The following is a 27,646-nucleotide window of genomic DNA, read 5'->3' on the forward strand; positions in this document are numbered from 1 at the left end:
TGCTTGCCACCTGCCATGGTGGAGTTGGAAGCAGCCAGGCTGTGCCCTACCCCACAGGGTCATTCCAGCCCTGCCTGGAGGGTGGGGTGTGGGGGTCGCTCTAGCCCAGCTATCTGGAACACCCCCACCCAGCCCCCCCTTGTTTAATCAGTTAACTGGTTAAACTTAACATTTAACCAGTTAACTCTTTAAACAGGATTTTACATCCCTAATTTCCAATGCTGAGCTCTCAGGCACAGCTGTAAAAAGACAGTTACAGTGTACATGGAAATTTTAGCAATCAAGATTTGGTTTTATCTATGCATTTCTCCACAGATACCAGTGTTACTGCAACTGAACAAAGCCTGAGTGTGATCTCAGTTACACTCTGGATTTACACTAGCAGCTCCGCTGAGTTTAATTTTACACTGGCTAACACAGACTCTGCAGCTACCAATACAATACAGTCCCATTGCTTAGTGCTGTATGGGCACATGTTAGAGTCCATGTCCAGCTAAATCCTGCATGCAGAGGAGGTTATTTTTGTAACCTAATCTGAGTCATTACTTTGACTCTCACTATAACACGACTTCAGAGGGCAGCCGAATTAGTCTGTAACTGGAAAACACAACTAATAGTAGCACCTTAGAAACTAACAAAACATGTAGATGGTGTTATGAGCTTTCGTGGGCACAACCCAACACTACTGATTTTTAAATGCCTCACGTCACTCCCCATTTCTATTTTCACCTTCGTGTGATCATACCAGTCTCCTCTAGCTGCTCTTTCTGCCACCCCCTATTTCTTTACGAGTTTTATAAAGGTCACCATAAATGTGTTTGCAGACCAGGAACAGGATCTATGCCTATAGCCAAGTCTACACTGGCTGGAGAAATGCCTTCGCACGGGCTGGGCTGTAGTTAGCACAGTTCAGTGCTACAAAGTGGACAATGGTTCTTTAGAACATAAGAATGGCCATACGGGGTCAGACAAAAGGTCCATCCAGCACAGTAGCCTGTCTGCCGACAGTGGCCAATGCCAGGTGTCCCAGAGGGAGTGAATCGAAAGGTAATGATCAAGTTCTTTATATACAAGAACGACCCTTCTAGCCAAGATGGCGCTCAGAGTTACTCCGGGAGCAGGGTCCAAGTGGTTTCCCAGCCCCGTTAAATTTCTGAATATTCTGGTAACAGTTATAAATATGGCTTTGCCCCTTAATCACATAACTCCAGGGACTGGCGCATGAAGCGTAATACCAAATATTGAAAGGGTCAGTAAAACGGTGATAACCCACATAAAGGTGGGATATAACAACATGTGTATAAAAGCTAGTGCCGAGACCCTGCAGCAACTGCTGAATGTTTTTATATCGCACACGCTGTGCTTACAACTGAATTTGCATATTACAGAAATGAGTTTCCTTGTTGAATTTGTATTGTTTGTTCTTCTGTTCATGGCAGCTACCCTGTTAGGAACAGCATGCTCCAGACAGAGTGCATGTGACTCAGAGCAGCAGGTGGGAAATTTTGCCTGTGCCCAGAGAATGAAAGACTCCTCTCTACGGAAGCTCCCGAAACGTCAGCACTTGATTTAATAGACTTGTCTTTCCAGAATGCAGCCTCACTCTCAAAGGTGCGAGATCAGCATTTATTGGGGGCTGGATGCCCCAGAGCCTTCCACCTGTAGCTCTCCAATTTGTATCCTGCCCAGCAGTGCAGGGATCGGAAGCTGTTCCTGTTTAACAGATGCTGATGGCCCCTATTTGAGATGAGCTGGGCAAGCCTCAGCTTTCACATCCAGAACTCACAGCTATGCTTTGCATTCGAATGTAAACTCCTCAGGAGTTTGTCTGTCTCTCGCTTGGTGGTTTTTACATTGCCCTGAGCAGCAGCAAGACTGCCTGCAATAGGGGCAAAAACTGCCTTCATGTAAATCTGACAACACTATCACACCCGTACACAGAGGCAATAAGAAGGGAGAATCCAGAACTTTGGTGCCTATTCAAAAAAGTATGATTTAATTCTTTGTACGGTCCCCAAATCATGTGAATTGTCCATCTCATAACGGGGATTTGAATCTCCAAGTAAATCAGATGGTCAAATCTTGATGTATATGGGATTCTGACAGGCCAACAGGTCAGAGCCATGGGCCAGTTCATGTGTGTGTAAATATCAAAGAAATGTTAAGTGTATTATTTCACCTGAATACGAATTTGGTTCAAAGGAAACATGAATGATATCGTCTTCACTTATCTGTAATCAGTTGAACGCTACCGCATTATATTATGTATATGCCAGTATTTAATTAACTTTAGATCCAAAGTGCGGGTTAGTATTAAGATGAGAATTTACTTGATGTGAAGCTGCAGGAGAAAACTAATGAAGGATTGTTTCTGGCTATCATGTTGTGTTTATATTACATTTGCCCATCACTCCAGATTGGAGCCTTGAAATGCAAAAGATTTCTAACTTCAAAGCATGGGCTGCTGTTTGCAACAATACAAATTCAGACAATCCACACGTGCTATTCATCAAAACCTGCGTAGGTGAAGACACGATTCTGATTTTCTTCTGTGAGCAGGATCTACAAATACTGGTTTAAGAGAATGATCCTGAATCTCTGAATATGCACTTATGTAATATGAAACCAGTATGGGGTGTCGGCCCTGTTTTCCGACAGTTTGACCTGAGATTGGTATTCACAGTTGTGAGGCAGCGCGACAGAGCATACAACTGAGTCCTTCGCTGCTGTTGGTATTTTGGAGACATGTGCCCGGCATATGCCCGTTCTTCCCCGTCGAGCAAGCATGTTAACCAGTAGCATGAATAAATGCCTCCTAGACAGCTGATGAATATTTCACATCCATCCAAGGAGACTTCCACTGGAGTACTATATTCCATTGATTTTCATGGGGAATCTGCAGCACACTCTCTGGTAAGCCAAAGCACAGAAAGAATTCAGCAAAACTAGTACTGATTAACAGAAGCTTGATGAGAGACATGGTAATGTAGCCATTTTAGGAGTAGAAAAGAAGATCAGAGGTCAGTTCTTCTACAGCCTCAAGAAAGGTTGCTGGATTAGACACCTTTAATCTCATTTCCTATTTTTAGCATGTTCTTTATAAGCTCTACGTCAACACCCTTCTACACTATGGGACAATTGGTAGGGCCTTCAAATCTCAGCAAGTCAGTCTGTTGAAGATTCAAATAGGGAGAAAATTAGCACTTGGCATTGTTGCCCTTCCAAGACATCATATAGCATAACACGCTACCTTCCCTTCAGGCCCAGTCTGATAACTGAACAGTAAAATAACATATGCTGTCATCTAGAGTAGGGATGTTAAATGGTGTTTAATCAGCTAATCTATCGACCAGTCGATTAGTTGATAAGGGGGGAACTGCAGAGCCACAGAGGGCCCCAGGAGCTAACCCCACTGCGACTCTGCCTTTTAAATGTATTAAGAGTCACCAGGCTCTTAATACATTAAAGAGGCTAAAGCGCAGTGCAGGGGACCAGGCGTGAGCCAGGACAGCTGATGACCGGTCCCCACTGCTGCACTTGTACTTTTTAAATGTATTAAGAGCCGCTGGCTCCCTCCAGCACCAGCTCCTGCTCCCCTGCCCTTGCTGCCTCTCTCTATACAGGCAGCAAGGGTGGGGGGGCGGGGGGGGAGAGAAACAACTAGTCAAGTCACTAGCAGACTGTCTTAAGCATTGCCTTAAAATAGTAGACTAGTCACTTACGTCCCTAGTCTAGAGGAAGGCAGTTTAGCGTGGGGCACACTACAAAGCAATTGTAGACAGCAGTGTGCAACTGCCAGCAGGGGTGTTTAGCAAACAGAATTGCTGCTATCCGTTCACATGCCGAGATATATTTAATTAGTATTCTGACAGCAGAATGGCCTGTGTAAAGCTTTAGCATTTTTCCACTGTGAACGGCAGCTGCTCACACATTACGCATAAGAGACAAGGAAGTAATCACAAGCCATGCGCATTAAATTCTATCCCCCAAAAGGTTCGACCTATTCTAGGCCTCTAGACTTTTGTCAGGTCACTTGAAAGACAAGAGAGTATTTGCACTAAGTTCTCACTAATCACAGTGCTAATTGGTTATGGCCAGGTCTCCACGGGTGGAGAGAATCAATGTAAGATCTGCAATTCCAGCTACAACAGTTGCATAGCTGGACTTGATGCACCTTACATTGATTTTCAGGGATGACCCCAAAGCAGGAGGGTAAGAGTGCGGTGGATGCTGTTAGCTTTCGATTTAACGAGTCTTTACTAGACCCATTACATCGAATGCCTGAACTGCTGCAACATCAATCTCCCTGACAATGAAGATAACCCCTAAGTCATTCCCTCCAGATAGAATGACTGTTTGGAAGTGGTGATGGTAAAGTTAAAGGACCCGTACAATACCACTGAGTTAGTCAGCTCCTCAATAATAAACCTCCAACATCAGCATTTTATAACACGGCTGAAAATTCATGCTGGGTTGGAATTTGGCATATTTATGTCCCAGCATTGCCTTAAAATAAAAATACGATACCAACTTCTCAAAGAGACTTCAGTTTCTTATGTTGCAGAAAAACAAAAAGAAGCAGAATATTTTAAAATACTCAATTACAGATACAATTTTTGCCTTTGTTTAGGTCAAAATTTCCTGGGTGTATTTGCATTGAAAGTGCACTCAATAAAGGAAAAATATTTAACATATAAAGTTATATACACACACACCTGTACACTCACAAAGCACTTCACAATACAGTCAGTCCCCGGGTTACGTACAAGATAGGGACTGTAGGTTTGTTCTTAAGTTGAATCTGTATGTAAGTCGGAACAGTGATAGATCTGAGGAAGTGGGTCTGGCCCACGAAAGCTCATCATCTAATAAACCATCTTGTTAGTCTTTAAAGTGCTATATTGTCCTGCATTTTGCTAAGTCGGAACAGGCATCCAGATTCAGCCGCTGAATCTGGACACCAGTTCTGACTTACATACAGATTCAACTTAAGAACCCCAGGCATCCCCAAGTCAGCTGCTGCTGAAACTGATCAGCAGCTGATTCCAGGAAGCCTGGGGCAGAGCAACTCTGCCTCGGGCTTCCTGTAGTCAGCCGCTGGTCAGTTTCAGCAGCGGCTGACTTGGGGACGCCTGGGGTAGAGCAGCTCGGGTGCTGCTGGGTTGGTCCAGTAGCGCGGCCGCTCCTCGGCGCTACTGGACCAACCCAGCAGCACCCTAGCTGCTCTGCCCCAGGCGTCCCGATTCAGCCACTGCTGAAACTGATCAGCAGCGGCTGAATCAGGACTCCTGGGGCTGAGCAGCTGGGGTGCTGCCGGGTTGGTCCAGTAGCGCCAAGGAGCGGTGCTGCGGGACCAACCGGCAGCGCCCCACCTGCTCTACCATAGGCCCCGGGCTTCTAAAATTGAGCTAAGGATGAATTAATATAATGGATATTCACATTGTCCAAAGATTTAGCACCTTGCTTTTTACTCGTGCCAGTCTGGGGACTTTGAGCTCGGCTTCCTTCTATCTTAACACAAGTTCATGTTTTAGTAGTTCCCACAACCATTCTGTTCTGGATATTTTCCCTTTGTTGTTCAGCGAATTCCAAGAGATGTATTGTGTGTGTGTTTTATGGTAACATCTATATCCCCCCTGCAGTTCAGAGCACTTAATTGCTTCTCTCTGGTACAGGTAGTCCCCGAGTTACGCGGATCCGACTTATGTCGGATCCGCAGTTACGAACGGGGATTTTCTCGCCCCGGAGGACGTGAGCGGCGGGACGCCTGGTCCCGCCACCCACCTCCTCTGGGGCGAGAAAAGCTGCTCCCCGTCTCCCTGGTCTGCTGCGGGAGCCAGCAGACCAGGGAGGCGCTGAGCAAAGCCGCGCAGGACCCGGCCCCACCCGCGGCGCTTCCAGCTGATCTGGAAGCAGCCACGGGTCCGGCCCCGGGTCCTGCGCCACTTTGCTCCCCGTCTCCCTGGTCTGCTAGCTCCCGCAGCAGACCAGGGAGACGGGGAGCAGCTTTTCTCGCCCCGGAGGAGCGAGAAAATCCCCGTTCGTAACTGCGGATCCGACCTAAGTCAGATCCGCGTAACTCGGGGACTACCTGTACCAGAGAGAAGCAATTAAGTGCTCTGAACTGCAGGGGGGATATAGGGATATAAGCAATTAAGTGCTCTGAACTGCAGGGGGGATATAAGACTGGCACGAGTAAAAAGCAAGGTGCTAAATCTTTGGACAATGTGAATATCCATTATATTAATTCATCCTTAGCTCAATTTTAGAAGCATTTTATCTATCTATCCATCCGTCCAGTCAGAGACCTAGGGGTTTAGCTCGTATAGTTACTACTACAGAAGTGTAAAAAAGTACAAGCTAAATAACCCCGCTGCCTGAACCGTACTGGCTTAGGTTCTTGTTGGACTCCAACTCCTCACTAGGAATGTAATGCTGTAGTTGATTAACCAATTAATTAACCGATTAATTAATAAGCTAAAGCTTATAGGTTAATGCTATAGACGGCACGTATTTCCCCTCTCCTCCCCAGCCAGTAAATTTGTTAGCAGGCTGGTCAACAGCACCCGGCTCAGTCCTAGCTCTTGCCAGGTCTGGGACCAATCCCTGAGGCATTTAAAACGTATTAGGAGCCAGCCAGGCAGGCAGCCCAGCTCAGTTCTGGCTCATGCTTGTTATGGGAGCTTAGCCCCGCCCTAGGACAGGGGCTGCTATCACCCTGAGCTTCTGTCTCTGTACCAGAGGCAGCACCATGGAGCAACAGGCAGCCGGTCCACGAAGGGAGCTGGTTTTTAAAGCGGATCTCCCCAGCACCCTGTGCTGCTGCCTCTGATACAGGGGCCACAGCGTGGAGTGGCAGGGGGCTCCTCAGGAATGGGGCCAGAGCATAATGGCTGCCAGCCCTACCCCCTGGGCCTATAGAATAGTCGAGTAACCAATAAGATTCGTGAGGTTAATTGACTATTCAATTAGCTGATATTTAACATCCCTACACCTCACTCTGCTGTCTCTTTAGAACGACATTTTCCACTTTTTAGGTCCCAGACAGGTATCGGAAAATGTCCATTTCTGATCTCTGCTCCAGGACCACTAGCTGCAAGTGACTGCTGGTCTTAAAGAGATTTAGTCAGGTCTGCTCTCCAAAAAAGTGTTTCTAAGTCATTGCACAGTGGAGTGCAAGACCATTGATTTGAAGACTTTCTACTCCAGTCTTTCATTGCTACCATGTCATGATTTTAGCAACTGGCTGCTCCTCATGGTCAGCTGTGGACCGAAACCTCTACTTCCCATCACACGTCTGCTTTCAAGAGAGGTACAGTGTTCACTGCTCGCCTTATGAGTCACAAGATAATGAACTTTCAGCCTATCACGGGTTCTCTCAGCCTGGCAATGCTTTCTTGGACTGGGTCCAAGAACCTTCCAGATCTCGGATCCTTTTAATTTTCAATCCTTGCCAAAGAATAGAGTCCTAAAAATAGCTTAGTTTTTCAAATTTCTAAAATAGGCAAGATCCTTGTAATTGCTGCATCCTGCACCTTCTCCGGTGTCTAATATAACCTGTCACAAGAAACACAGCAAGAAGGCTCACGTGTATCTCTCTGAACATGGCTATAGAGTAGACACACATCAGGCTCTCACACTGAGCTCTGATCACTTTGACCATTTACATGCCTGGGCTGCTTTAGCCTGTCATCACCTCCCCTCTACCGGCTCTGCATGCTAGCAGTTAAGTGAATCTAGGATGAGATCAGAGGATAAGTAGTTTCACTTAGCTCTCAAAACACTGAGCAGAATAGGAGCAGGGCGGGGAGGAGGGGAGAGCAGCAATGAAAGAGAGTCCTGGAAAGGACCTTCCCAAAGGCGGGGAGGGGTTTAAAAGCACAGTCTCCTTCCGTCTGTCAATGCAGCGGAAAGGGGATGGGAATGTGGTAAAACTAAGGTGTGACTGGTACTAATGTGGACTATCCCAGGCTTATTCTCTTGCTCTAAGACACACAGAATAGAAAGGGCTGGCCCATCTGGCTAGTGGTAGGGCAGTGCTCTGTTAGTCAGGGGTCAGAGTCCTGCTCCTTACTCCCCAGTTGATGCAAGGGCAGTGAGGTTGATCAGCCCCTTGGCAGAAAGGAATGCTGTGGGTCACTCGACAGCTCCCAAGGGGAACAACAGGCTCTGGAGGGAGAAGCATCAGAAGCACCATGAAGGGCTCTAAGACTTTTACAAAGAACACTGAATGGTTCCCAACCTATTTTATAACAGGATGTCCTTCCCATATAGTAATGTGGGATGGGCAGGCTGGTTGAGAAACCTTGCACAGTAAGCATGTGTTTGGATTTCAATATAAACTACTTTCCTGTGCCTCTCATTAAGGATGTAATAGTGTAGTTGATTAACCAATAAGCAAAAACTTCTAGGTTAATGCTATAGACTACTCACATTTCTCCCTCCCTTCCTCCCGACAGTAAATTCGTTAGCAGGCTGGCCAGCAGCCTGGCTCAGTCCTGGCTTGCAGATGGGTCCAGGACCTACCCCCGCTGCAGCTCTGCATTTAAAGTGTATTAGGAGCCAGGCGGGCAGACAGCCCAGCTCAGTTCTGGCTCATGCTGGTCCAGGAACTCAGACCCACCCCTGGATACGGGCTTCTGCCTCTGTATCAGAGGCAGCAGCGTGGGGCGACACGCAGCCAGTCCACACGGGGAGCTGGTTTTTAAAGTGGCTCCCCTCACAGATCAGCTCCCGCTGATACAGAGGCAGCAGCATGGAGTGGTGGGGGCTCCTCAGGAGTGGGGCCAGAGCACACTGGCTACTGGCAACCCCCCTTCCCCCCGCCCCGGGCTACAGAATAGTGGAGTAACCGATATTCACGAGGTTAACCGATATTCAATTAACTGATATTTAACATCTCTACCTGTCATCCAAGTCGTTTTAACATCAATAGACCTCAAGATAGCCTGCTGGCAACAAGCTGAAAGGAAACACAAGCTTCCACTGTCTAGCTATATGGAAATAATTTAGTAGAAAGGCTCTGAAAAGCTGACGAGAACCCCCATCATCACCAGATCACAGCATGCTTTTTAATTAGATCCCTTCGTATGTAGCCACATTATTTAAATTAGGAAATATAAAGAGCCTATTTGGCCCATGTTAACATACGGTCTGATTCTCAAAGGATATATAACCACAGAGCCACATAAATAGATGGCAGTGAACATGCCTAACTGTACTCCCAGATGCAGTCTACAGTAATTAGATATTTGCTGCTTCAATTGTTTCTATGCTGGGCTTAATTAAATCAATAAAATCCCTTCCTCTCAACTTAAAAGACAAGATAAAAGCACGATTAAATATCCAATTGCAACTTTAAAACTCCACATCACAGTAATTGTTACTTGGCACTTACGGTGGACATTTCATGTTCAAAGAAGCTTATCAAATGTTAATTAATCCTCAGAGCACCTTTGTGAAGCAGGAATTACTATCTCCCTTTCCCAGATGTGGAAAGCTATGACAAGCGTTGGCTGACTTGCCCAAGATTACAGCGGAAATCATCTAGGAACTGTAAAACCAGTTCACAGTTGAGGCTTGCAACCACCACATACAAAATCTGCAGGGGGTTAACTAAAATCAGTTTTGAAATCAATGCATTTCAACCAGCAAAAACCATTCTGTGGGCACAGCTTTATGAATTCGTAGATTAAGCAAGAAGGCACCACTGTGTGATCCTCTAGTCTGGCCTCCAGTATAACACAGGGCACGCATCAAAGAACCACAGAAATGTAGGGCTCCGACAGGACCCTGAGTAGTGAACAAATCCAGCCCCCTGTGCTGTGGCATAAGAAAGGCCAAAAGGTTCATCTAGACTTGTCTTCTGATAGTAGCCAATGCCAGATGCTCCAGAGGGAATGAATAGAACAGGGAATCATCAAGGGACTCCTCCCCTGTCACCCATTCCCAGCCTCTGACAGACTAGGGACACCATTCCTGCTCATCCTGGCTAATGAGCATTGATGGACCTAGCCTCCATGAATTCATCTACCAGGGCCAAGTAAACCTAGACCATCCTTGACAGGTGTTTGTCCAGCTTCTTTTTACAAGTTTCCAATTATAGGGACTCCATGACCTTGTTTGGAAGCATATTCTAGTGCTTAACTACCCTTATTGTTAGAAAGTTTTTCCTAATAGCCAATCTCTAGCTCCATAGCTGCAGATTAAGCCCATTGATTCTTGTCCTACCATCAGTGGACATGGAGAACCAACCCAGCTGGTGATACTGCCACACAGTTGGATAAGGAAGGAAGCCTCTGGAAAGGCCTCATAGTAATAGCATTACTGGGGGGAGGGGGCAGTGATGGAAAGGTGGCTGTGAACCAGTGAGAATCAAGTTACAGAGGGAAGATACAATTGGAATGGAATAAATACCCTATGTTCTCTACAGTTTTTGCAATTTATTCAAACAGAGAAACACATGAAGAGTTTCTCTTAAACACAATGTTTAATGTTTGCTGCAACTTGACAAAAAGGTTAACAACCCATTCAGGAAATACAGTGGGGTCTTCTAAAGCACGAGTCTGTGCCAAGGGACTCCTCTTTAAAGCATATGTTGGTGGCAGATGCATTAGATTATATTAAAATGCCTGACCTAGTCAATTATTATGTGGGTCGCAGACTCTGTTCGCAAATGCAGACACCATTAACGTCAGTGGGGGCCCCAGCTACACATTACAGTTCAGTCTCACAGGTTGTACTAGTTAAGAATACGCTGGGTCCAAGAAGATTCTCCTCACATGAACAGCAAGGATGAGAACATAAGAACGGCCAGACTGGGTCAGACCAAAGGTCCATCTAGCCCAGTGACCTGTCTGCCAACAGTGGCCAATGCCAGATGCCCCAGAGGGAGGGAGCAGAACCTCTGTCATATCTCCCCGAGTCTCCTCTTTTCTAAGCTGAGAAGTCCCGTTTTTTAATTTGTCTTTATACGGGACCCGTGCCAAACCCGTAATCATTTCTGAAGTTTTTTTCAATCGCTCTAGATGTTTAAATGGGCACCTTCCTATATTGAACATAAATGTCATGAAAGAACCATAAGCTGATATAAAAAAGAATTCTCACTCACAGGGGACATAGAGCTTGCTGGGCCAGGGATCTGGGTCTCCTTATGCTGCAACTGTTGACCCTGTTATTGCAGGGTGCTCAACGTACAATACTCAGTGTGAAGCGAAGTCTCCAACCTCCCGGTGCCATTAAAAAATTCACGATGAGTGCAAGGAGATCCCTCCACCATGATTCCAAATGGCCATTTCGACTTTGCCTTTCCCTACAGTTTCAGTTACACATGCTGCTGCTGCTTTTTAGGGATGTTAAATTTAGATGAATTGGCTAATTGAATAGTCGATGCAATCTGCATCAACTATTCGATCAGTCGATTAAGTGCAGCTCTGCCGTTGAAGTGTAGCAATAGCCCCGTGCTTCCTGCGGCATTTCAAAGCGGCAGCACCGCATGAAGCCTGGAGTCTGACCCCAGGCTCCACGCAGCACTGCTGCTTTAAAGAATGCCCTCCTCTTCCCACCCCTTGCTGATAGAGGCAGCTGAGGGGAGGGAGGAGGGACAGTGACTAGTGTGTCGACCATCCGATAAACATTTGCTTATCAGATAGTCGATTAGTTGTTCACATCCCTACTGCTTTTCACAGCCTGCTCTGTGCACAGCTAAACAAAGACATTTCCCTGCCAGGGGGCTGGAGAAGTGACAGGATAGGGGATTCTCCTTCACTTCAAACACTACTGATCAAGTGTTGACTGCGCAGTCAGAACAGTCTGAAATTGCCATACCAAGTAGACGTTTGTTATAACTACTCTCCCCGTACTGGGTTTGGTATCACCCATGCCCAGTCTGTGAAGTGCTTCAGGACAGGAGCTGTCAGAGACATTTAAAATGCCAATAGTCTGTAACTATCACAAACCTAGAAGAGAGTTCTCCCCACAGCTCAGCCAGAGGGTAGGACCGGAAAGGAGAGGGAGCCTGTGGAGAAAGGGGTTCTTGGTGCTCGGGGGGAGCTGAGACGGGAGCTGGGGGAATCCCAGGGTGCACATGGAAGTGGAAGCTGGAGACCCAAGGGTGCACGTGGAAAGGGGAGCTCAAGCAGGGAGCTAGGGGAGGAGGATCCAGAGGGAGTACTAGGGATGGGTCTGTGCTGGGGGAAAAGAGAGCTGATGTCAGGAGAGCTGGGGTTGTATTAAGAGCTGGGGCTCTGGGGAACAGGAGTGCTGAGGATGGGGCTGTACTGGGGGGGGAGGCAAACAGGAATTGGGGAAAGGGAGTGGGGCTTCATTAGGGAGGGGAGATACAGTGTGCTGTGGGAAGAGGAGTCCTAGGGATGGGACTACATTGGGGAGCCCTGGGGGAAAGAGGATGGGAGCACTGGGGATGGGGCTGTATTGGGGAAGGGAGGCTTAGGTGCAATAGGAAGGGGAACTGAAGCTGTACTGGGGAGGGGGAAGAGGGCAGGGGCTGCACTGTGAGGAGGGAGGTACAGGAGACTGGGGAAACACTAGGGATGGGGCTGTGTTGCACAAGAGCTGAGCCTGGACATAGGGGGAACTGGGGCTGTATTGGGGGGGGCAGCTGGGGCTGGAAAGGGGGCACTGACAAGGGCTGTATGGGGGGTGGTCGGGGCTAGACGGGGCGCTGGGGCTGTATTTGGGGGGCGCTGAAGCTGCACAGGGAGGCCCAGGGCTGGACAGGGCGGAGCGGGGGAGTGCTGGGCCTGTACGGGGGGGGGGCCTGGGGCTGGACAAGAAGGAGCCGGGGGGGCGCTGGGGCTGTACTGGGGGGCCCGGGGCTGTATTTGGGGGTGGTTAGGGCTGGACGGGGGGGCGCTGGGATTGGACAAGGAGAAGCGGGGGGCAGGGCTGTACTGGGGGGGGCCCTGGGGCTGGACAAGGAGAAGCGGGGGGCGGGGCTAGACGGGGCGCTGGGGCTGTACTGGGGGGCCCGGGGCTGTATTTGGGGGGCTCTGGGGCTGGACGGGGCGGAGCGGGGGGGGGGCGCTGGGAAGGGGGCCCGAGGTCCGTGGCCGCCCCCACTCACCTGCCGCCGCCGCGCTAAAGAGGCGCCGCCAGCTCATGGGAGACGCGGGCCGGGCCGGGCCGCCCCCGCGCCGGGGAACCTGCCCCGCCCCCTGCGGCACCCGCCCGAGCCAGGCGGCGCGGCGCGGCGCGGCGCGCTCTGAGGACGTAGCGGCGCTGGACGCCGCGTGATGACGTTGAGGGGGCAGCGCGAGGGGAAGGAGCGAGGCGGCTGCTAGGAGACCGCGCGAGACTCCTCCGAGCGCGCTCCCCGCTGGGCTCCACCATTGCGCGTGTCCGGGGGAGTAGCCCGTGGGCCGGACCACTGTGCCGAGGTGGGGGGGGATGGGCCTTGCTGCGGGAAGGCTCAGCCTGTGGGGGAGGAGAGCAGTTTGGCCTGGCCAGGCCATGGCGGGCCGGGCGGGGGGAGTCGGGCCAAACCATTGTGGAAGGGGCAGCCGGGTGGCGGGCCCTGGGATTATCCGGGACAGCCGCGGGCTGGTGGGGAGGGGCGGCCTGGGTGTGACGTAAGACCCTCCCCGCCCGCATCACAGGGGGGTGAGGCCGGGCCCCCCCCCCCGTGCCTGCTACCTCACCCCCCCCCCGGCCTGTTCCCCCGCTCGCCCCCCCCCCGCGCCTGCTACGTCACCCCCCGCCTCACCCCCCCCCGGCCTGTTCCCCTTGCTCTGCACCCCCCCCCGCTTCACCCTCCACTACCCCGCGTGCCCGCTGCTCCCCCCCCCCCCGTGCCTGCTACCTCACCCCCCCCGGCCTGTTCCCCCGCTCGCCCCCCCCCCCGCGCCTGCTACGTCACCCCCCGCCTCCCGCCCCCCGGCCTGTTCCCCTTGCTCTGCACCCCCCCCCCGCTTCACCCTCCACTACCCCGCGTGCCCGCTGCTCCCCCCCCCCCCCCGTTTGCCTCTGGGCCTGACCAGGTCCTGCCTCTCACTGCCTCCCCTCCCCCCCCAGTACACCCCACGGCCTCGCTCCCACCCCCGCTCCCTCCGCCCCCTCCTGCACCGGTGGCTGCTGCAGCGCGTCCCCCGCTCCTTCCTGCTCCTTCTCCCCCTCAGTCCTCGTGGGTCTGGATTTTCCCGGTGGGATGCTTTAGGGTCATGGGTGTTGCAGGTGCAACCCCTCCCTCTGGCCCTGCCCATGCAAGAGAGGATGGATCCGCTCTTAATCCCATAGGTGTCCGTAGAGCATCCTGCTGCGCCGGGGCTTGATCCTGGTAGAGACCTCCAGGCGTTGCCACAACACAAGTCACGCCACGGCTGGTGCGTGCACTTCGTGTGTGAACGGAGGCAGGAGAGGCAGGGACGGGCTAGGACGCTGTTGCATGGGAGCATTAAGGAGATTTTAGAGTCGGAGAAGTGAAAAGCTTAAGTTCTTACGTGTGAGTTTAGCCATGGCCCTGCTACAAGGACTAGCCATGAAAGCGTATAGGAAGGAGGCTCCTGCCCAGAGATTCCCAGCTTGCGATATGCGATTTGTCCCTAAAATTCACCCAGCACCCTAACTAATGAAACCAAAGATGGCTCAGAATGGCTGAAGGATTTTATAGGTGGAAAATACTGGGCCAAATGCATTCCTGATTAGGGATGTTAAAATGGATTTAATCAGCTAATTGAGTAGTGGATGGAATTTCCATCAACTACTTGATTAGTAGAGAAGAGAGGGGAACAGCCACTAATCCCGCTTTGGCTCTACCTTTTAAATGTAGTAAGAGCTGCCTGGCTTTTGCACCATTTAAAAGGCAGAGGTGCAGTGGGGGACCGGGCACAAACTGGGAATCAGCTGTCCTGGCTCATGCCGGGTCCCAGACGCTGCACCTCTGCTTTTTAAAATGGAGTAAGAGAGGGGGAGGGGAGGCAAGGCACAGCGGGGGACCAGGTGCAAGCCAGGAATCACCAGCCACGTTATTCCCCTCTACCATGGATGATCCCTCCCTGATAAAGCAGTTTTTCTGCCATTGGTTCTCTCCTCTCAGCTGCCATTATTGCCTTGCCACGTTGAGCTCTGTGCTCTGTACTGGTCCCTGGCATATGGGAGGAATTGGAGGTTTTGGGGAGAAGAGGGGCAGAGCTCTATTGCAACAGCATCTATCTGTCAGCAATCAGAAAACAGCTGTTCTCCTTTGGTACAGCAACTCCAGTGGCCCCTAGAAATTAGCCAGTTTCCAGATGATGTATGAGAGAATTCGCTTTTTTTTTTAAAGTTTAATATTGAAACCTGATGAAGAATTATATGAACTTGCTAGTTGCTCTGAGAAATGTTGCTGCAGAAAATTAAATGTCATACATTGATATCTGCCTTATCTCCTGTTTCTGCTTTAATGCAAGTCGCACCGCTGTTACCTGGAAAGATCAAAGAATGTAGGGCACAGATTGGCCTGAGTTAAGTAGCCATATGCTATAATTTTGCAGAGAAAGAAAGTGAAATCATTCTCCTTTACACTAACTTTTCATCTTAAAACACTTTCCAAAACTTTGGATAATTAGCTACCTCAGAATTGTACTTTTTTTTTTTTTTAAATGGGCAGTTTCAAAACAGATTTGATTAAAGTCAGAAGGAAAGGCTGCGTTGCTTGATCCATCTCTTTTTGGTCATTAGGCTACCTACAAAGAGAAGAATGTGTATAGTGCAGAGCTGTGGTGGAACAATTGGATCACTTACCTTGAAGAACTTTACAGAATAGTTTCATGCAGCAATTAAATCCAGTATTCTAGGCACAGCCCTCATTGCAGTTGTTCCTTTGGCTTCTGTGGTTCTACCTAAGAGCAGGATGGCAGCAGTAAGCAGGACTCTGGGGTAAGCTTCACATTCAGATACTGCAATTTGGCTAAGGGTTAGTCCTTTATGTTAATGGGGGGAAATGGGCTATCCAGTGGGAGTTGAGAGTATTCAGCTCCATGCAGTAGGTACTCAGTACCTCAAAAGATCAGTACTTTTATGTCCAAGAATAAAGTTTGTAGTTATTCTCATTAACACAGGGTCTGATCCTGCAGACTTTATTGCCTCACTGATTGTAACACCTTGTATCCGATGTTCACCACTTTTATATGATTGTTATATTTTGCACAAAGTATGTCCTGCGAAGGATCATTTGAAAACTCATAATCTGCTGAATATTACTATCCCTTTGAAATGTGGGTAGCAACATTGCATGTAGTTACCCAGGGTTGTGAGTTCAATCCTTGAGGGGGCCATTTTAGGAATCTGGGGCAAAATCTGTTAGGGATGGTACTTGGTCCTGCCGTGAGGGCAGGTGATTGGAACTCGATGACCTCTCAAGATCCCTTCCAGTTCTATGAAATAGGTATATCTCCATATATAATGTAAAATTGAGATTGTATTATTATATGATTATTACTGAAACATGTTAAGATTTTGGACAGTACACACAAACCAGTTTCTCAGACACAGACACAGTGGCATGCCATACCAGCAAAGTGCTAAAGACTCATTACAAGCTTAATCAGACATTCTCCAGCAGGGAGAAAGTTGTAAACAAGAAGTCTGCAAATCATCTGAAGGGCAGTTTGATGCTTTTATTTGTAGTGGAACTGCCTTCTTCCATGACCAAGCAAGGATTTTTTTTCAGCATAAATGTCTGAGGAATAAAAAGGGAGGACAAATGTCCCTTGCCTCCCATCAGGGGGGACAGTGGTCCAGATTGCGCCCTGGGAAATGTTACAGTGGCATTATTCATGTGATTAAGAGTTGCCAGGCCCTGGCCCAATGAAACCAAATACCACGCACCTCTATCTGGTTCCCCTCCTTAAGCTAAAAAATCCTGATCTTTACTCTTAATAAGGAAGGTTTTCCATGGCTGTAACCATTTCCCTTGCCTGTATGTATTCTCCTATTTTTGCTGTTTACACAGTTTCCACTAATGGCTTCGCTTTTCTGTGAAAATTTGCGATCCACAGCCCCCAGAACTGCAGTCATGTTCCAGAAATTAGTTTAGTACAATCTGTCCTGGAGGTCTGTCATCAACAAAAGACTTATTTATTTGAAGAAAGGAAAAGCTGATTATTAAAATGTAAAGCTGGACTGTAGGATGACAGATCTGCAGATGAGGTTGTCAGATGGTGAGATATGAAATAGGGATGTGAAAGTGTAATCGTGTAAACTGTTAACTGATGAGCCTGGGCTCATCATTTAACGTTCACGGTTGCATGCAGGCTCCCGGTATGTATCAGAGGCAGCAGCATGGAGCAGCAGGCGGCAGCAGATACACAGTTACTTAATTACACGCATCTTTAACTTCCCTGATATGAAAGAGGGTCTTGGTCTGTTCAACTGTACACAGAAACTCCTAACCTTCCCAAACCCCCTGAATTCCATGTGGTGCAATTTCCTTGATTGTTGTTTTCTCCAATAAATATTTGTCTTTCCTTTGAAAAGTGCTTGTGAAAACGGGCTGTGTAAATATTGTGGCTAATATAATTACTTAATATTCATACAACATTTTGAAGGTAAATGTTATGTAAATGCCCATCATCAACACTGCAAGGGTTGTGGGGCAAGCTTCTTTGCTTTAGACACTTAAAAGTAACTTGGATGGAGGACTACAGGCAGTCCCCGAGTTACGCGGATCCGACTTATGTCGGATCCGCACTTACGAACGGGGCTTTCTCGCCCCGGAGCTCGCAGGCAGCGGGACTGCCCAGAGCTCAGCGATCCTGCCACCTCGACCTCCAGGGCGAGAAAAGCTGCTCCAAGTGCCTCTGCCCCGCTGCTGCTTTGCTCCCGGTGCCTCTGGTCTGCTGGGGACCGTCTCCAGCAGACCAGGGACACCTGGAGCAAAGCCGGGGAGGCGCGGGACTCCGCCGCCGCTGCCGCTTTGCTCCCGGTGCCTCTGGTCTGCTGGGGACCGTCTCCAGCAGACCAGGGACACCTGGAGCAAAGCCGGGAGGCGGAGGGGTCCTGTGCCTCTGAGGCTTTGCCAGAGCAAAGCCTCAGAGGCGGGCACCCCGCCACCGCTGCAGCTTTGCTCCCCGTGTCCCTGGTCTGCTGGGGGGGGGGCACAGCTAGTGGCCCTCTCCCCCACCCCCAGCAGACCAGGGAGACGTGGAGCAATGCCCTGGGCCTATGGTAGAGCAGGTGGGGCGCTGCCGGTTGGTCCCGCAGCACTGCTCCTTGGCGCTACTGGACCAACCCGGCAGCACCCCAGCTGCTCTGCCCCAGGTGTCCCCAAGTCAGCCGCTGCTGAAACTGACCAGTGGCTGACTACAGGAAGCCCCTACCCCGGGGCTTCCTGGAATCAGCCGCTGATCAGTTTCAGCAGCAGCTGACTTGGGGATGCCTGGGGTTCTTAAGTTGAATCCGTATTTAAGTCAGAACTGGCATCCAGATTCAGCCGCTGTTGAAACTGATCAGTTTCAGCAGCGGTTGAATCTGGACGCCAGTTCCGACTTACATACAGATTCAACTTAAGAACAAACCTACAGTCCCTATCTTGTACGTAACCCGGGGACTGCCTGTATACATCTCTTCTATTTCTAGCCCATGATTTGGTGCCTTCCTGATCAGTCGACTGGACTGGACTGCCTTTTCCTCATGTCTCCCTATGGAATGGAGGGGAAGAATAACTAACTCTGCCCTGTTTGAATTCCTTTCAGTTTTTTGCGTCAGGGTGCCATGTCCAGATTACTTCCCATCACGTGCCATCTGCATACATCTCTCAGCCAACATGACTCCAACAGGATATCCATCGCCCGCATTCAGAGGCAGACGTACGGAAGGTCCTACCCAGTGCTCTTGGTCAGGCCTGATGGATCTACTATTCATATTCGCTATAAGGAGCCAAGGCGAATCCTTACAGTAAGGAATTGAACAAAAGCTAATTTTCTAATAGAATTGCTGGTATGGAGGTTGTGTTGAGTATTACACAATTAGGTGCATAATTTGGGGGAAGGTAGACTTACAACTTCCTCGGAGCAACCTCTATCGGCCACTAATGTGCAAATACAATTTGCCATATTGGATCAGACCATTTGTGGTCAGGAGATTAGACTGGATGCACCACTGATGCTGTAGAGAAAGGTGAAGAAATTCCAGGTGCACTTTGCCATTTGTCCAGGGGGCAGAATTCTCTCCATACCCTGAAACATGCAGTCTAATTAACTTCCTCCAAGAAGATAGAGCCACCCGTGTTTTCAGCAGGATATCAGACTAGGTGGACTATGTTGGGGTGCCTGTTCCAGTGCCCCTATAGTAAACACCTGAGGAAGGTGTACAAGCAGTACTAACTAGCAGTCACACTGGATTTTTGGAAAGTTGTATTCAGCTTTATCCCATTTTCATCTCTGTTGCTCCCCCCATGGCTTCCACCTTTAGACAGCCTAGTGACATTAATTAATTCCTGCCCATTGGGGACATGGTGCATCTCCATTTGGAGGCTGTTAACGCTACTCCAGGCTTTGCCTGAATGATGCAGGGTGTTCTCTTCTCTGGCTGGATTACAGAAGCTGGAGGGAGCTAATCTTCAGAATTTTTTTATTTCCCCTCACCCATTTGTAAAAATATGGAGCTGCAATGCCCCCTGCCCTGAAATGTAGTGAATGCCCTGTCCATGTCCTGAGAGTGGTTATAGTTCAGAAGCCAGGTAGTTCTAAGGCAATTCTCCCGTCCCACCCCCACCCCCTTCCAGTTGACCTCAGCCTCCTGTGGCTGAAGACAGGTATCCGAGATACAGGTCTCTGAGATACAAGCCTTTTGTGGGGAATGGGCTGATTCTAGGAACCAATCCCCTTGGCCCTTGGAAAGTCACTGAATAAAAGAACAGGTATGCCAGGCTTGGAGTAGTAATTGGATTAAAAGGCCTTTCATCTCTGGGTCAGGAGCACAAAACCAGTCCAGAGACTGAAAGTCATTGTCACCTAATGAATCTTATGTACAAATTTAGAGGGGTTTGGGTCTGCTCCCCATGGGTGGGTATCCAAAGCACAGAACCCACCACCACAAATGACTCTTATTGGCCTAGTATTGAATGACTTAGAGACTGATACCGTAGAAGATTAGGGTTGGTAGAGACCTCAGGAGGTCTTCCAGTTCAACCCTCCGTTCTAAACAGGACAAACCCCAGGGCTTTGTCAAGCCTGACCTTACAAATTTCCAAGGATGAAGATTCCACCTTCTCCCTAGCCATTCCAGTGCTTCTTCACCCTCCTAGTGAAATAGTTTTTTCTAACATCTCACCTAGACCTCCCCTACTGTAACTTGCAACCACTGCTTCTTGTTCTGCCATCTGCTACCAAGGAAAAACCCCCTCCAGGTAGTTGGAGGCTGCTATCAAATCCCATCCCCCATTCTTTTCTGTAGACTAAATAAGCCCAATTCTGTAAGCCTCTCCTCATAAGTTATTGTCCCAGTCCTCTAATCATTTTCCTCCGCTGGACTCTGCAGTTTGTCCACATCCTTTCTGTAGTGCGGGACCTAAAACTGGACACAGTATTCCAGATGTGGCCTCACCAGTGCCAAATAGAGGGAAATAATCTCTTCCCTCAAAATGCTGGCAATGCTCCTACTAATGTAATGCAGCCCAATATGCTGTTAGCTTCTTGGCTACAAGGGCGCCCTGTTGAGTCATATCCAGCTCCTCATCCACTGTAGTCCCCAGGTCCTTTTCTGCAGAACTGCTGCTTAGCCGGTTAGTCCCCAGCCTATAGCAGTGCTTAGGATTCCTCCCTTCCAAGTGCAGGACTCTGCGTTTGTCCTTGTTGAACCTCATCAGATTTCTTTTGGCCCAATCTTCCAATGTCTCTAGGTCACTCCAGACCCTACCCTCCAGTGTATCTACCTCTCCCCCCATCTTACTGTTATTCACGAACTTGCTGAAGGTGCAGTTTATCCCATCATCCAGATCATTAATGAAAGTGCTGAACAAAACCAGCCCCAGGACTGATTTCTGGGGCATTCTACTTGATATTGGTTGTCAACTAGACATCGAGACATTGATCACCACCTGTTGAGCCCAGAAATCTAGCTAACTTTCTCTCCATTAATGGACTTATCCTTGTGTGCATAGATGTGGTTCATCTGAGCTGAATAGGAGGGCACTGAGGGCAAGCTGGGGCTGTATTGGCGGGGTGCTGGAGTGAGAGGAAGCCAGTGCTCCTGTAGATAAGTGTAGGGCTACAGTCTGCATTTTTAACTGGAATTATGACTGGAGAAAAGCATTGGGCAAATAGCTCTGCAATCTCCCTAACTGAAAAAACCCCACTCTCTCCTCACTGTATTTTCAGCCTGGTTTTGCACAACAATAAGCGCAACCTCTACCTGCCATGGTACTTCTCCCATTGCCCAGCTTCCACCTGTTTGGAAGGTTAGATGTTGGATGTTCTGATCACCTTTTGCTAATTACATAATAAATCCTCCAGATAACAGATGAATGCAGAATAACTTCTGCATCTGCCCCTGAACCAGTCAGTAAGAGAATTATGTTATTAAAAAAATGTGTGTTGGGATTGTTATTTAGCAGCAAAGTCTCCCCACAAAAACGTCCCATTTCTCTCCCCAATTGGACACTGGGGTATTTTAATAAGATGCCTTTGACTGATGATTCATTTTTGTTCCCCTCCACAGATGCCTGTAGACATCAACACCCTTTCAGAGGCTGAAAGAAGAGCTAGGTTACGGAAACGCAATCCAAAATGGTTCAAGAGCAAGCAGGAGAAAGAGCTGGATGATGAGTTTAATTTGGATAATTACAAAAAATTTTGGAAGAAAAAATGAGTTTGTTCTAAGGATCTGCAGAAGTGGAAAGGGAAGATCTGGCAACGTAGGTCTGCAGAGAGGGCGATTGTAAAATACTGTTATAAGGAGAATGTTTGCAGCTGAGTAAAGATTCTTTACCTTGCAATCTTCTGTGCACCTGTTTCATTTTGTACCTGTCTGTTGTATAGTGGCTACTGCTATAGCGAGCTAGCCACACTCAACCGGCCAAATAGCCACATTGTTCAAGCCAACTGTAGCCACACTCAACTGGCCAAATAGCCACATGTGACTAGTGGCTAATGTGTTGGACACCACAGGTGTGTACGATAGGACTAGATGACCTGTCAAGGCCCGTTTCAGTCCTACATCTGTGTGATCTCTAGGAGGAAAAGAAAAGTTCATTTTAAGAAGCCTGGTCGACACCTAGGCTGTGTCTACATTGGCGCGATCTTCCGCAAAAGCAGCCACTTTTGCGCCAAAACTTGCTGCCTGTCTACACTGGCCACTATTTCTTGCACAAGAACACTGACGTTCTAATGTATGAACTCAGTGCTTCCTGCGCAAGAACTATGATGCTCCCGCTCAGGAATAAGCCCTCTTGCGCAACTGTTCTTGCGCAAGAGGCCAGTGTAGACGGGCAACATGAATTTCTTGCGCAAGAAAGCCCGATGGCTAAAATGGCCATTAGAGCTTTCTTGCACAAGAGAGCATCTACACTGGCACGGATGCTCTTGCGCAAAAGCACATCTCTTGCGGAAAGGCACATGCCAGTGTAGACGCTCTCTTCTGGAAGAGTTTTTTCACAAGAACTCTTCCGCAAAAGAGTTCTTGTGCAAAATCATACCAGCGTAGATGTAGCCCCTAAAGTTTAGATTGACTTAGCTACATTATTTAGTGATAGAAATGTAGCCGTGTTAGTCTGGTGTAGCTGAAACAAAATACAGGACTATGTAGCACTTTAAAGACTAACAAGATGGTTTATTAGATTATGAGCTTTCGTGGGCCAGACCCACTTCTTTCGTGGGACTTCCAAGTGGGTCTGGCCCACGAAAGCTCATCATCTAATAAACCATCTTGTTAGTCTTTAAAGTGCAACATAGTCCTGTATTTTGTTTCAGCTACATTATTTAGGGATGTGAAAAATTTTGCACCCTGTGCACAGAGTGACTGCTTCCCCTGTGTAGGTACAGCTACTGGCTCCTAGAGAAATGGATTGCCAACATCAATAAAAGATCTTTTCCCATTGATGTAGGGTGTCCTTATACTACAACAGCCTGCAATACTTCTATGGCACTCGTTATTATATTATCTGAGCACTGCACAGTCTTTTGTATATTTAGCCTCCCAACACCCCATGCAGTGGTGGTGTCATTTTACAGAGCAGGAACAGAGGCTAAGTAACTTTCCTAACTCTGTCATAGAGCAGAGACTTAAATGCAGTTGTCCCTAGTCCTAGGCTTGCGTCCTACCCTCTTACCATTCTACCTCTAACTGTCCTATCTGCTGAGATTACCAGAAAAGGGGACCAGCTCTTGTCTCTGTACCCATTAAGATTTTGTGATGAGGAATAAGTCTACTGGGAGCTGGATTGAGTCTCCCACCACCAATGCCTTTCACACCCTGAGCAGCCAGATAGTATAAGCTTTTGCAGGAAGGCCAACATGCTTCTCACCTCAGTTTTAAAGACTTTGTACATTGAGTGTAAATGAGTCACTGCAGGACTCAAGTTAACATTCAGGGGTAGTTACAGTTTTCACGGTAGTTTGAAGGAAGCAGTATTGAGGCTGTTTGGGTGTTTGAAGTGATTGCTTAAGATGTAGGCCTTCTGTGTGAGATGGCGTCCAAATCAGGTTTTGCTGTAATCTTACATTTAGATAGACTTAGAGCCTTTCTTCCCACAAAATCCCAAAGCACGTGACAAGTGATGAGAATCACTTGATCCACTGCAAAATGTGGCCACCTCAGGAGAACATGTCAGCTGTTTTCCCCCAGGCACAGGAACACAAGGGAACAGATTAAAGCAGGCAGTGTAGATCAGCATCCTAATCAGTGGAAGCTGCAGAAAAGCTAGACAAGGCTGCATGTGATTTCAGGTGCTGAAATCTGAGCAGGAGAGTGCAGTGAACAGCTCATACTTACAGAACATATCAGGGATCCTTCCATGACCAAGGGCTTCCATGTTCAGTATTTAATCAGACTTGAAGAAAATAATGTTGGCCCAGTCTGATAATTAGCCTTCTCTTGGAAAGAGAGAAGGACCCACAGTTTTCATTGACTTCAATGACAGCTGAAAAAACCCAGTAGTTTACAGAATCCGTATGCCCAAAGGATGTGTGGTGTACCAAGAGATGGACCTCAGCAACATTTGTCAGAAGCATAAATGGGTACAACGTAGTAAAGATCAAGTTCTGAGAGTATGTGGGTAGGGAGGGCTAGGACTCATAGCTGGAAGATGGAACTTAAATAATTTTGATGGGCAAAATAAGAGCTGACTTCAGGACTCCCAAACCAGTGTTTAGATTAGAGAGAGATCTCCTCCTATCCAGCCCACAAAAACATACAGCAATTATACAGTTCTGCAGACAAGCAGCAAAACTAAAATTGACGGGGAGCGAGCTATGCTGCATCTGCAACAATCCATCTTATGATTTTCACGCTGTAGCCCTTGCTCAACTATTTCCTTCTACCTTCCTTCCTTAGTTGCTACTCCTCATGTTCTGACTGTCTACACTGAGGTGGTGACCAAGCAAAAGCTTACACCCATGTGTAACTTTACTCATGTGAGTAGTCTCATTGATTGCAAAGGGGCTGAGTAAAGTGAAAGATATGTGTGCTTGCAGGACAGACTAAGGTCTATGGGAGTGCTTTGATCTGTAAGAGATCCTGGTGCTTTGTCCACATATTCATTCTGCTGATACCATTATTGGACCTAACCAAGTGAGTTATAAGATCAAGAACACATATTCCTGCGCATCCAGAAATATAATCTATGCTATCATGTGCCGAAAGTGTCCATCTGCTATGTACATTGGACAAACATCTCAGACACTTCGCCAAAGGATTAATGCCCACAAAACAGATATCAGACAAGATCACAAAGAAAAAACAGTTTCTTGCCATTTTAACCAGAAAGGACACTCTCTCAGTGACTTAACCACCTGCATTCTGCTACAAAGACCTTTTACATCTGCACTTGAAAGGGAATCCTCTGAACTGTCATTCATGTTAAAATTCGACACTCTCCAAAAAGGAATGAACAAACACTTGAACTATCTTACCCATTATCAAGATAGCTTCCCCAATTATCACCTCTAATACCATTAACTCACAAACATCCCACTCTCCCCACCTCTAATATCAATTCACAGACACTTACCTTCCTTCCTCCCCCCTCCCCCTGCATTCCCCTTCTGTTCTGAAATGTGATTTGTCCTTTTCATATGTGTTCACTTTTTTTAATTGTATCCTTTGGTATATATGGTTGTGACTATTTTCTTCCACTATTTGATCTGAGGAAGTGGGTCTGGCCCACGAAAGCTCATCATCTAATAAACCATCTTGTTAGTCTTTAAAGTGCTACATTGTCCTGCATTTTGCTTCAGCTACCCCAGACTAACACGGCTACATTTCTATCACTATGGTGCTAAATGATATGCATGTGGTATGTGCCTGTGGATGCATGAAGGCCATCAGTGCACTAAGCCAAAGATCTAATTATCTCAGTCAAGAAACAGACCTTACATTCCTTCAGGATGGCATTTAATGTAAATAGGCTGCAAACTCTGAGATAAAGGGGCTATTTTAAGACCAGCCAAGATACCCAAGCTGGGTCACTTTGACATGTAACCCTTTGGCTTCCTTGTAACTTTCATGAGTGATTTTTAAATGTGTGTGTGTGTGCTTGTTGCCTCAGTTTCCTTCTCAGTAAAATGGAAACTGAGTTACTGACCTCCTGTGCGAAGGGCTTTGAGAGCTATGGATGGCAAGTGCTCTATAAAACAACATTTTTATTAACAACCAATCTCAAAATGTTTTACAAACCCTAAGACATGAAGTCTTATAACAGCCCTCCCCTGCCCATCTCTATGTGTGTGTCTCTTTTTCACATACACACCCCTTGGCTATGTCTACATAGGCATGATTTTGCACCAGAGATATGCAAATGAGGCTAAGCATGGAAAAACAGTTTCTTGCCATTTTAACCAGAAAGGACACTCTCTCAGTGACTTAACCACCTGCATTCTGCTACAAAGACCTTTTACATCTGCACTTGAAAGGGAATCCTCTGAACTGTCATTCATGTTAAAATTCGACACTCTCCAAAAAGGAATGAACAAACACTTGAACTATCTTACCCATTATCAAGATAGCTTCCCCAATTATCACCTCTAATACCATTAACTCACAAACATCCCACTCTCCCCACCTCTAATATCAATTCACAGACACTTACCTTCCTTCCTCCCCCCTCCCCCTGCATTCCCCTTCTGTTCTGAAATGTGATTTGTCCTTTTCATATGTGTTCACTTTTTTTAATTGTATCCTTTGGTATATATGGTTGTGACTATTTTCTTCCACTATTTGATCTGAGGAAGTGGGTCTGGCCCACGAAAGCTCATCATCTAATAAACCATCTTGTTAGTCTTTAAAGTGCTACATTGTCCAGGCTTCATGAACTGGGCTTGTTTAGTTTGGAAAAAAGAAGATTAAGGGGGGACATGATAGCGGTTTTCAAATATCTAAAAGGGTGTCACAAGGAGGAAGGCGAAAATTTGTTCCTCTTGGTTTCTGAGGACAGGACAAGGAGTAATGGGCTTAAAGTGCAGCAGGGGAGGTTTAGATTGGACATTAGGAAAAAATTCCTAACTGTCAGGGTGGTCAAATATTGGAATAAATTGCCAAGGGAGGTGGTGGAATCTCCCTCTCTGGAGATATTTAAGAACAGGTTAGATAGACATCTGTCAGGGATGGTGTAGACGGAGCTTGATCCTGCCTTGAGGGCGGGGGGCTGGACTCGATGACCTCTCGAGGTCCCTTCCAGTCCTATTATTCTATGATTCTATGATTCTATGAATATCTCCGGGCCTCATTTGCATATCTAATGAGCTGCCATTTTTGTGGAAGAGGCTCTTGAGCCAGAAGGAGCTGTCTACACTGCCCCTTCTTGCGCAAGAAAAACCCTCTTGCGCAATGCCGCTACGCTGATTATTTTCAGGAATAACGGCATCGCGCAAGAGGGTTTTTCTTGCGCAAGAAGGGGCAGTGTAGAAATTCCTTCTGGCGCAAGAGCCTCTTCTGCAAAAATGGCGGCTCATTAGATATGCAAATGAGGCTCGGCAATATTCCACACTTAGCCTCATTTGCATATCTCTGGTGCAAGATCACGCCAGTGTAGACGTAGCCTTTAGCTACGTCTACATTGATATGATTTTGCGCAAGAACTCTTTTGTGGAAGAGTTCTTGTGCAAAAACTCTTCCAGAAGAGAGCATCTACACTGGCATGTGCTTTTGCGCAAGAGATGTGTTTTTGTGCAAGAGCATCCGTACCAGTGTAGCCGCTCTCTTGTGCAAGAAAGCTCCAATGGCCATTTTAACCACAGGGCTTTCTTGCGCAAGAAATTCATGTTGCCTGGCTACACTGCCCTCTTGTGCAAGAACAGTTGCGCAAAAGGGCTTATTCCTGAGCGGGAGCATCATAGTCCTTGCGCAAGAAGCCCTGAGTTCACGCATTAGACCGTCAGTGTTCTCGGCCAGGACTCCCCGCCAGTGTCGACAGGCAGCAAGCTTTGGCACGAAAGCGGCTGCTTTTGCACAAAATCATGCCAATGTAGACACAGCCCAGGTGTCTCTCACACAGTGT

General features: G+C 47.8%; 2 protein-coding genes across 7 annotated transcripts in view; one reads left to right on the plus strand and one right to left on the minus strand.

Annotated features, from left to right (window-relative positions):
- The window catches only part of GUK1 (guanylate kinase 1), a 41,504-nt gene extending 27,400 nt beyond the window's left edge, over positions 1–14,104 (minus strand). For 2 of the 3 annotated variants that reach the window (XM_075922954.1, XM_075922953.1), the window contains exon 1: positions 13,085–13,259. In XM_075922954.1, the coding sequence (XP_075779069.1) occupies positions 13,085–13,121 (37 nt within the window). In that variant the 5' untranslated portion in view covers positions 13,122–13,259. Of the gene's footprint in view, positions 1–13,084; positions 13,260–14,082 lie in introns of those variants that run through there. The other variant, XM_075922955.1, reaches the window with a different exon arrangement.
- On the plus strand, positions 13,259–21,931 carry MRPL55 (mitochondrial ribosomal protein L55). Of its 4 annotated transcripts, none has more exons than XM_075922956.1 (4): positions 13,259–13,397; positions 15,676–15,873; positions 18,690–18,891; positions 21,655–21,931. In XM_075922956.1, exons 2-4 carry the CDS (start codon positions 15,848–15,850, stop codon positions 21,802–21,804), a joined length of 378 nt encoding a protein of 125 aa, XP_075779071.1. In that variant the 5' UTR covers positions 13,259–13,397; positions 15,676–15,847; the 3' UTR covers positions 21,805–21,931. The 4 variants fall into 4 exon arrangements, with proteins under 4 accessions (XP_075779071.1, XP_075779072.1, XP_025043833.1 ...); XM_025188048.2 differs by lacking the exon at positions 13,259–13,397 and adding an exon at positions 14,188–14,339; XM_006112070.3 differs by lacking the exon at positions 13,259–13,397 and adding an exon at positions 14,336–14,458.
- Positions 21,932–27,646: the final 5,715 nt, after the last annotated feature.

Source organism: Pelodiscus sinensis, chromosome 2, assembly GCF_049634645.1.
Source record: "Pelodiscus sinensis isolate JC-2024 chromosome 2, ASM4963464v1, whole genome shotgun sequence".
Lineage (NCBI taxonomy): Eukaryota > Metazoa > Chordata > Testudines > Trionychidae > Pelodiscus > Pelodiscus sinensis.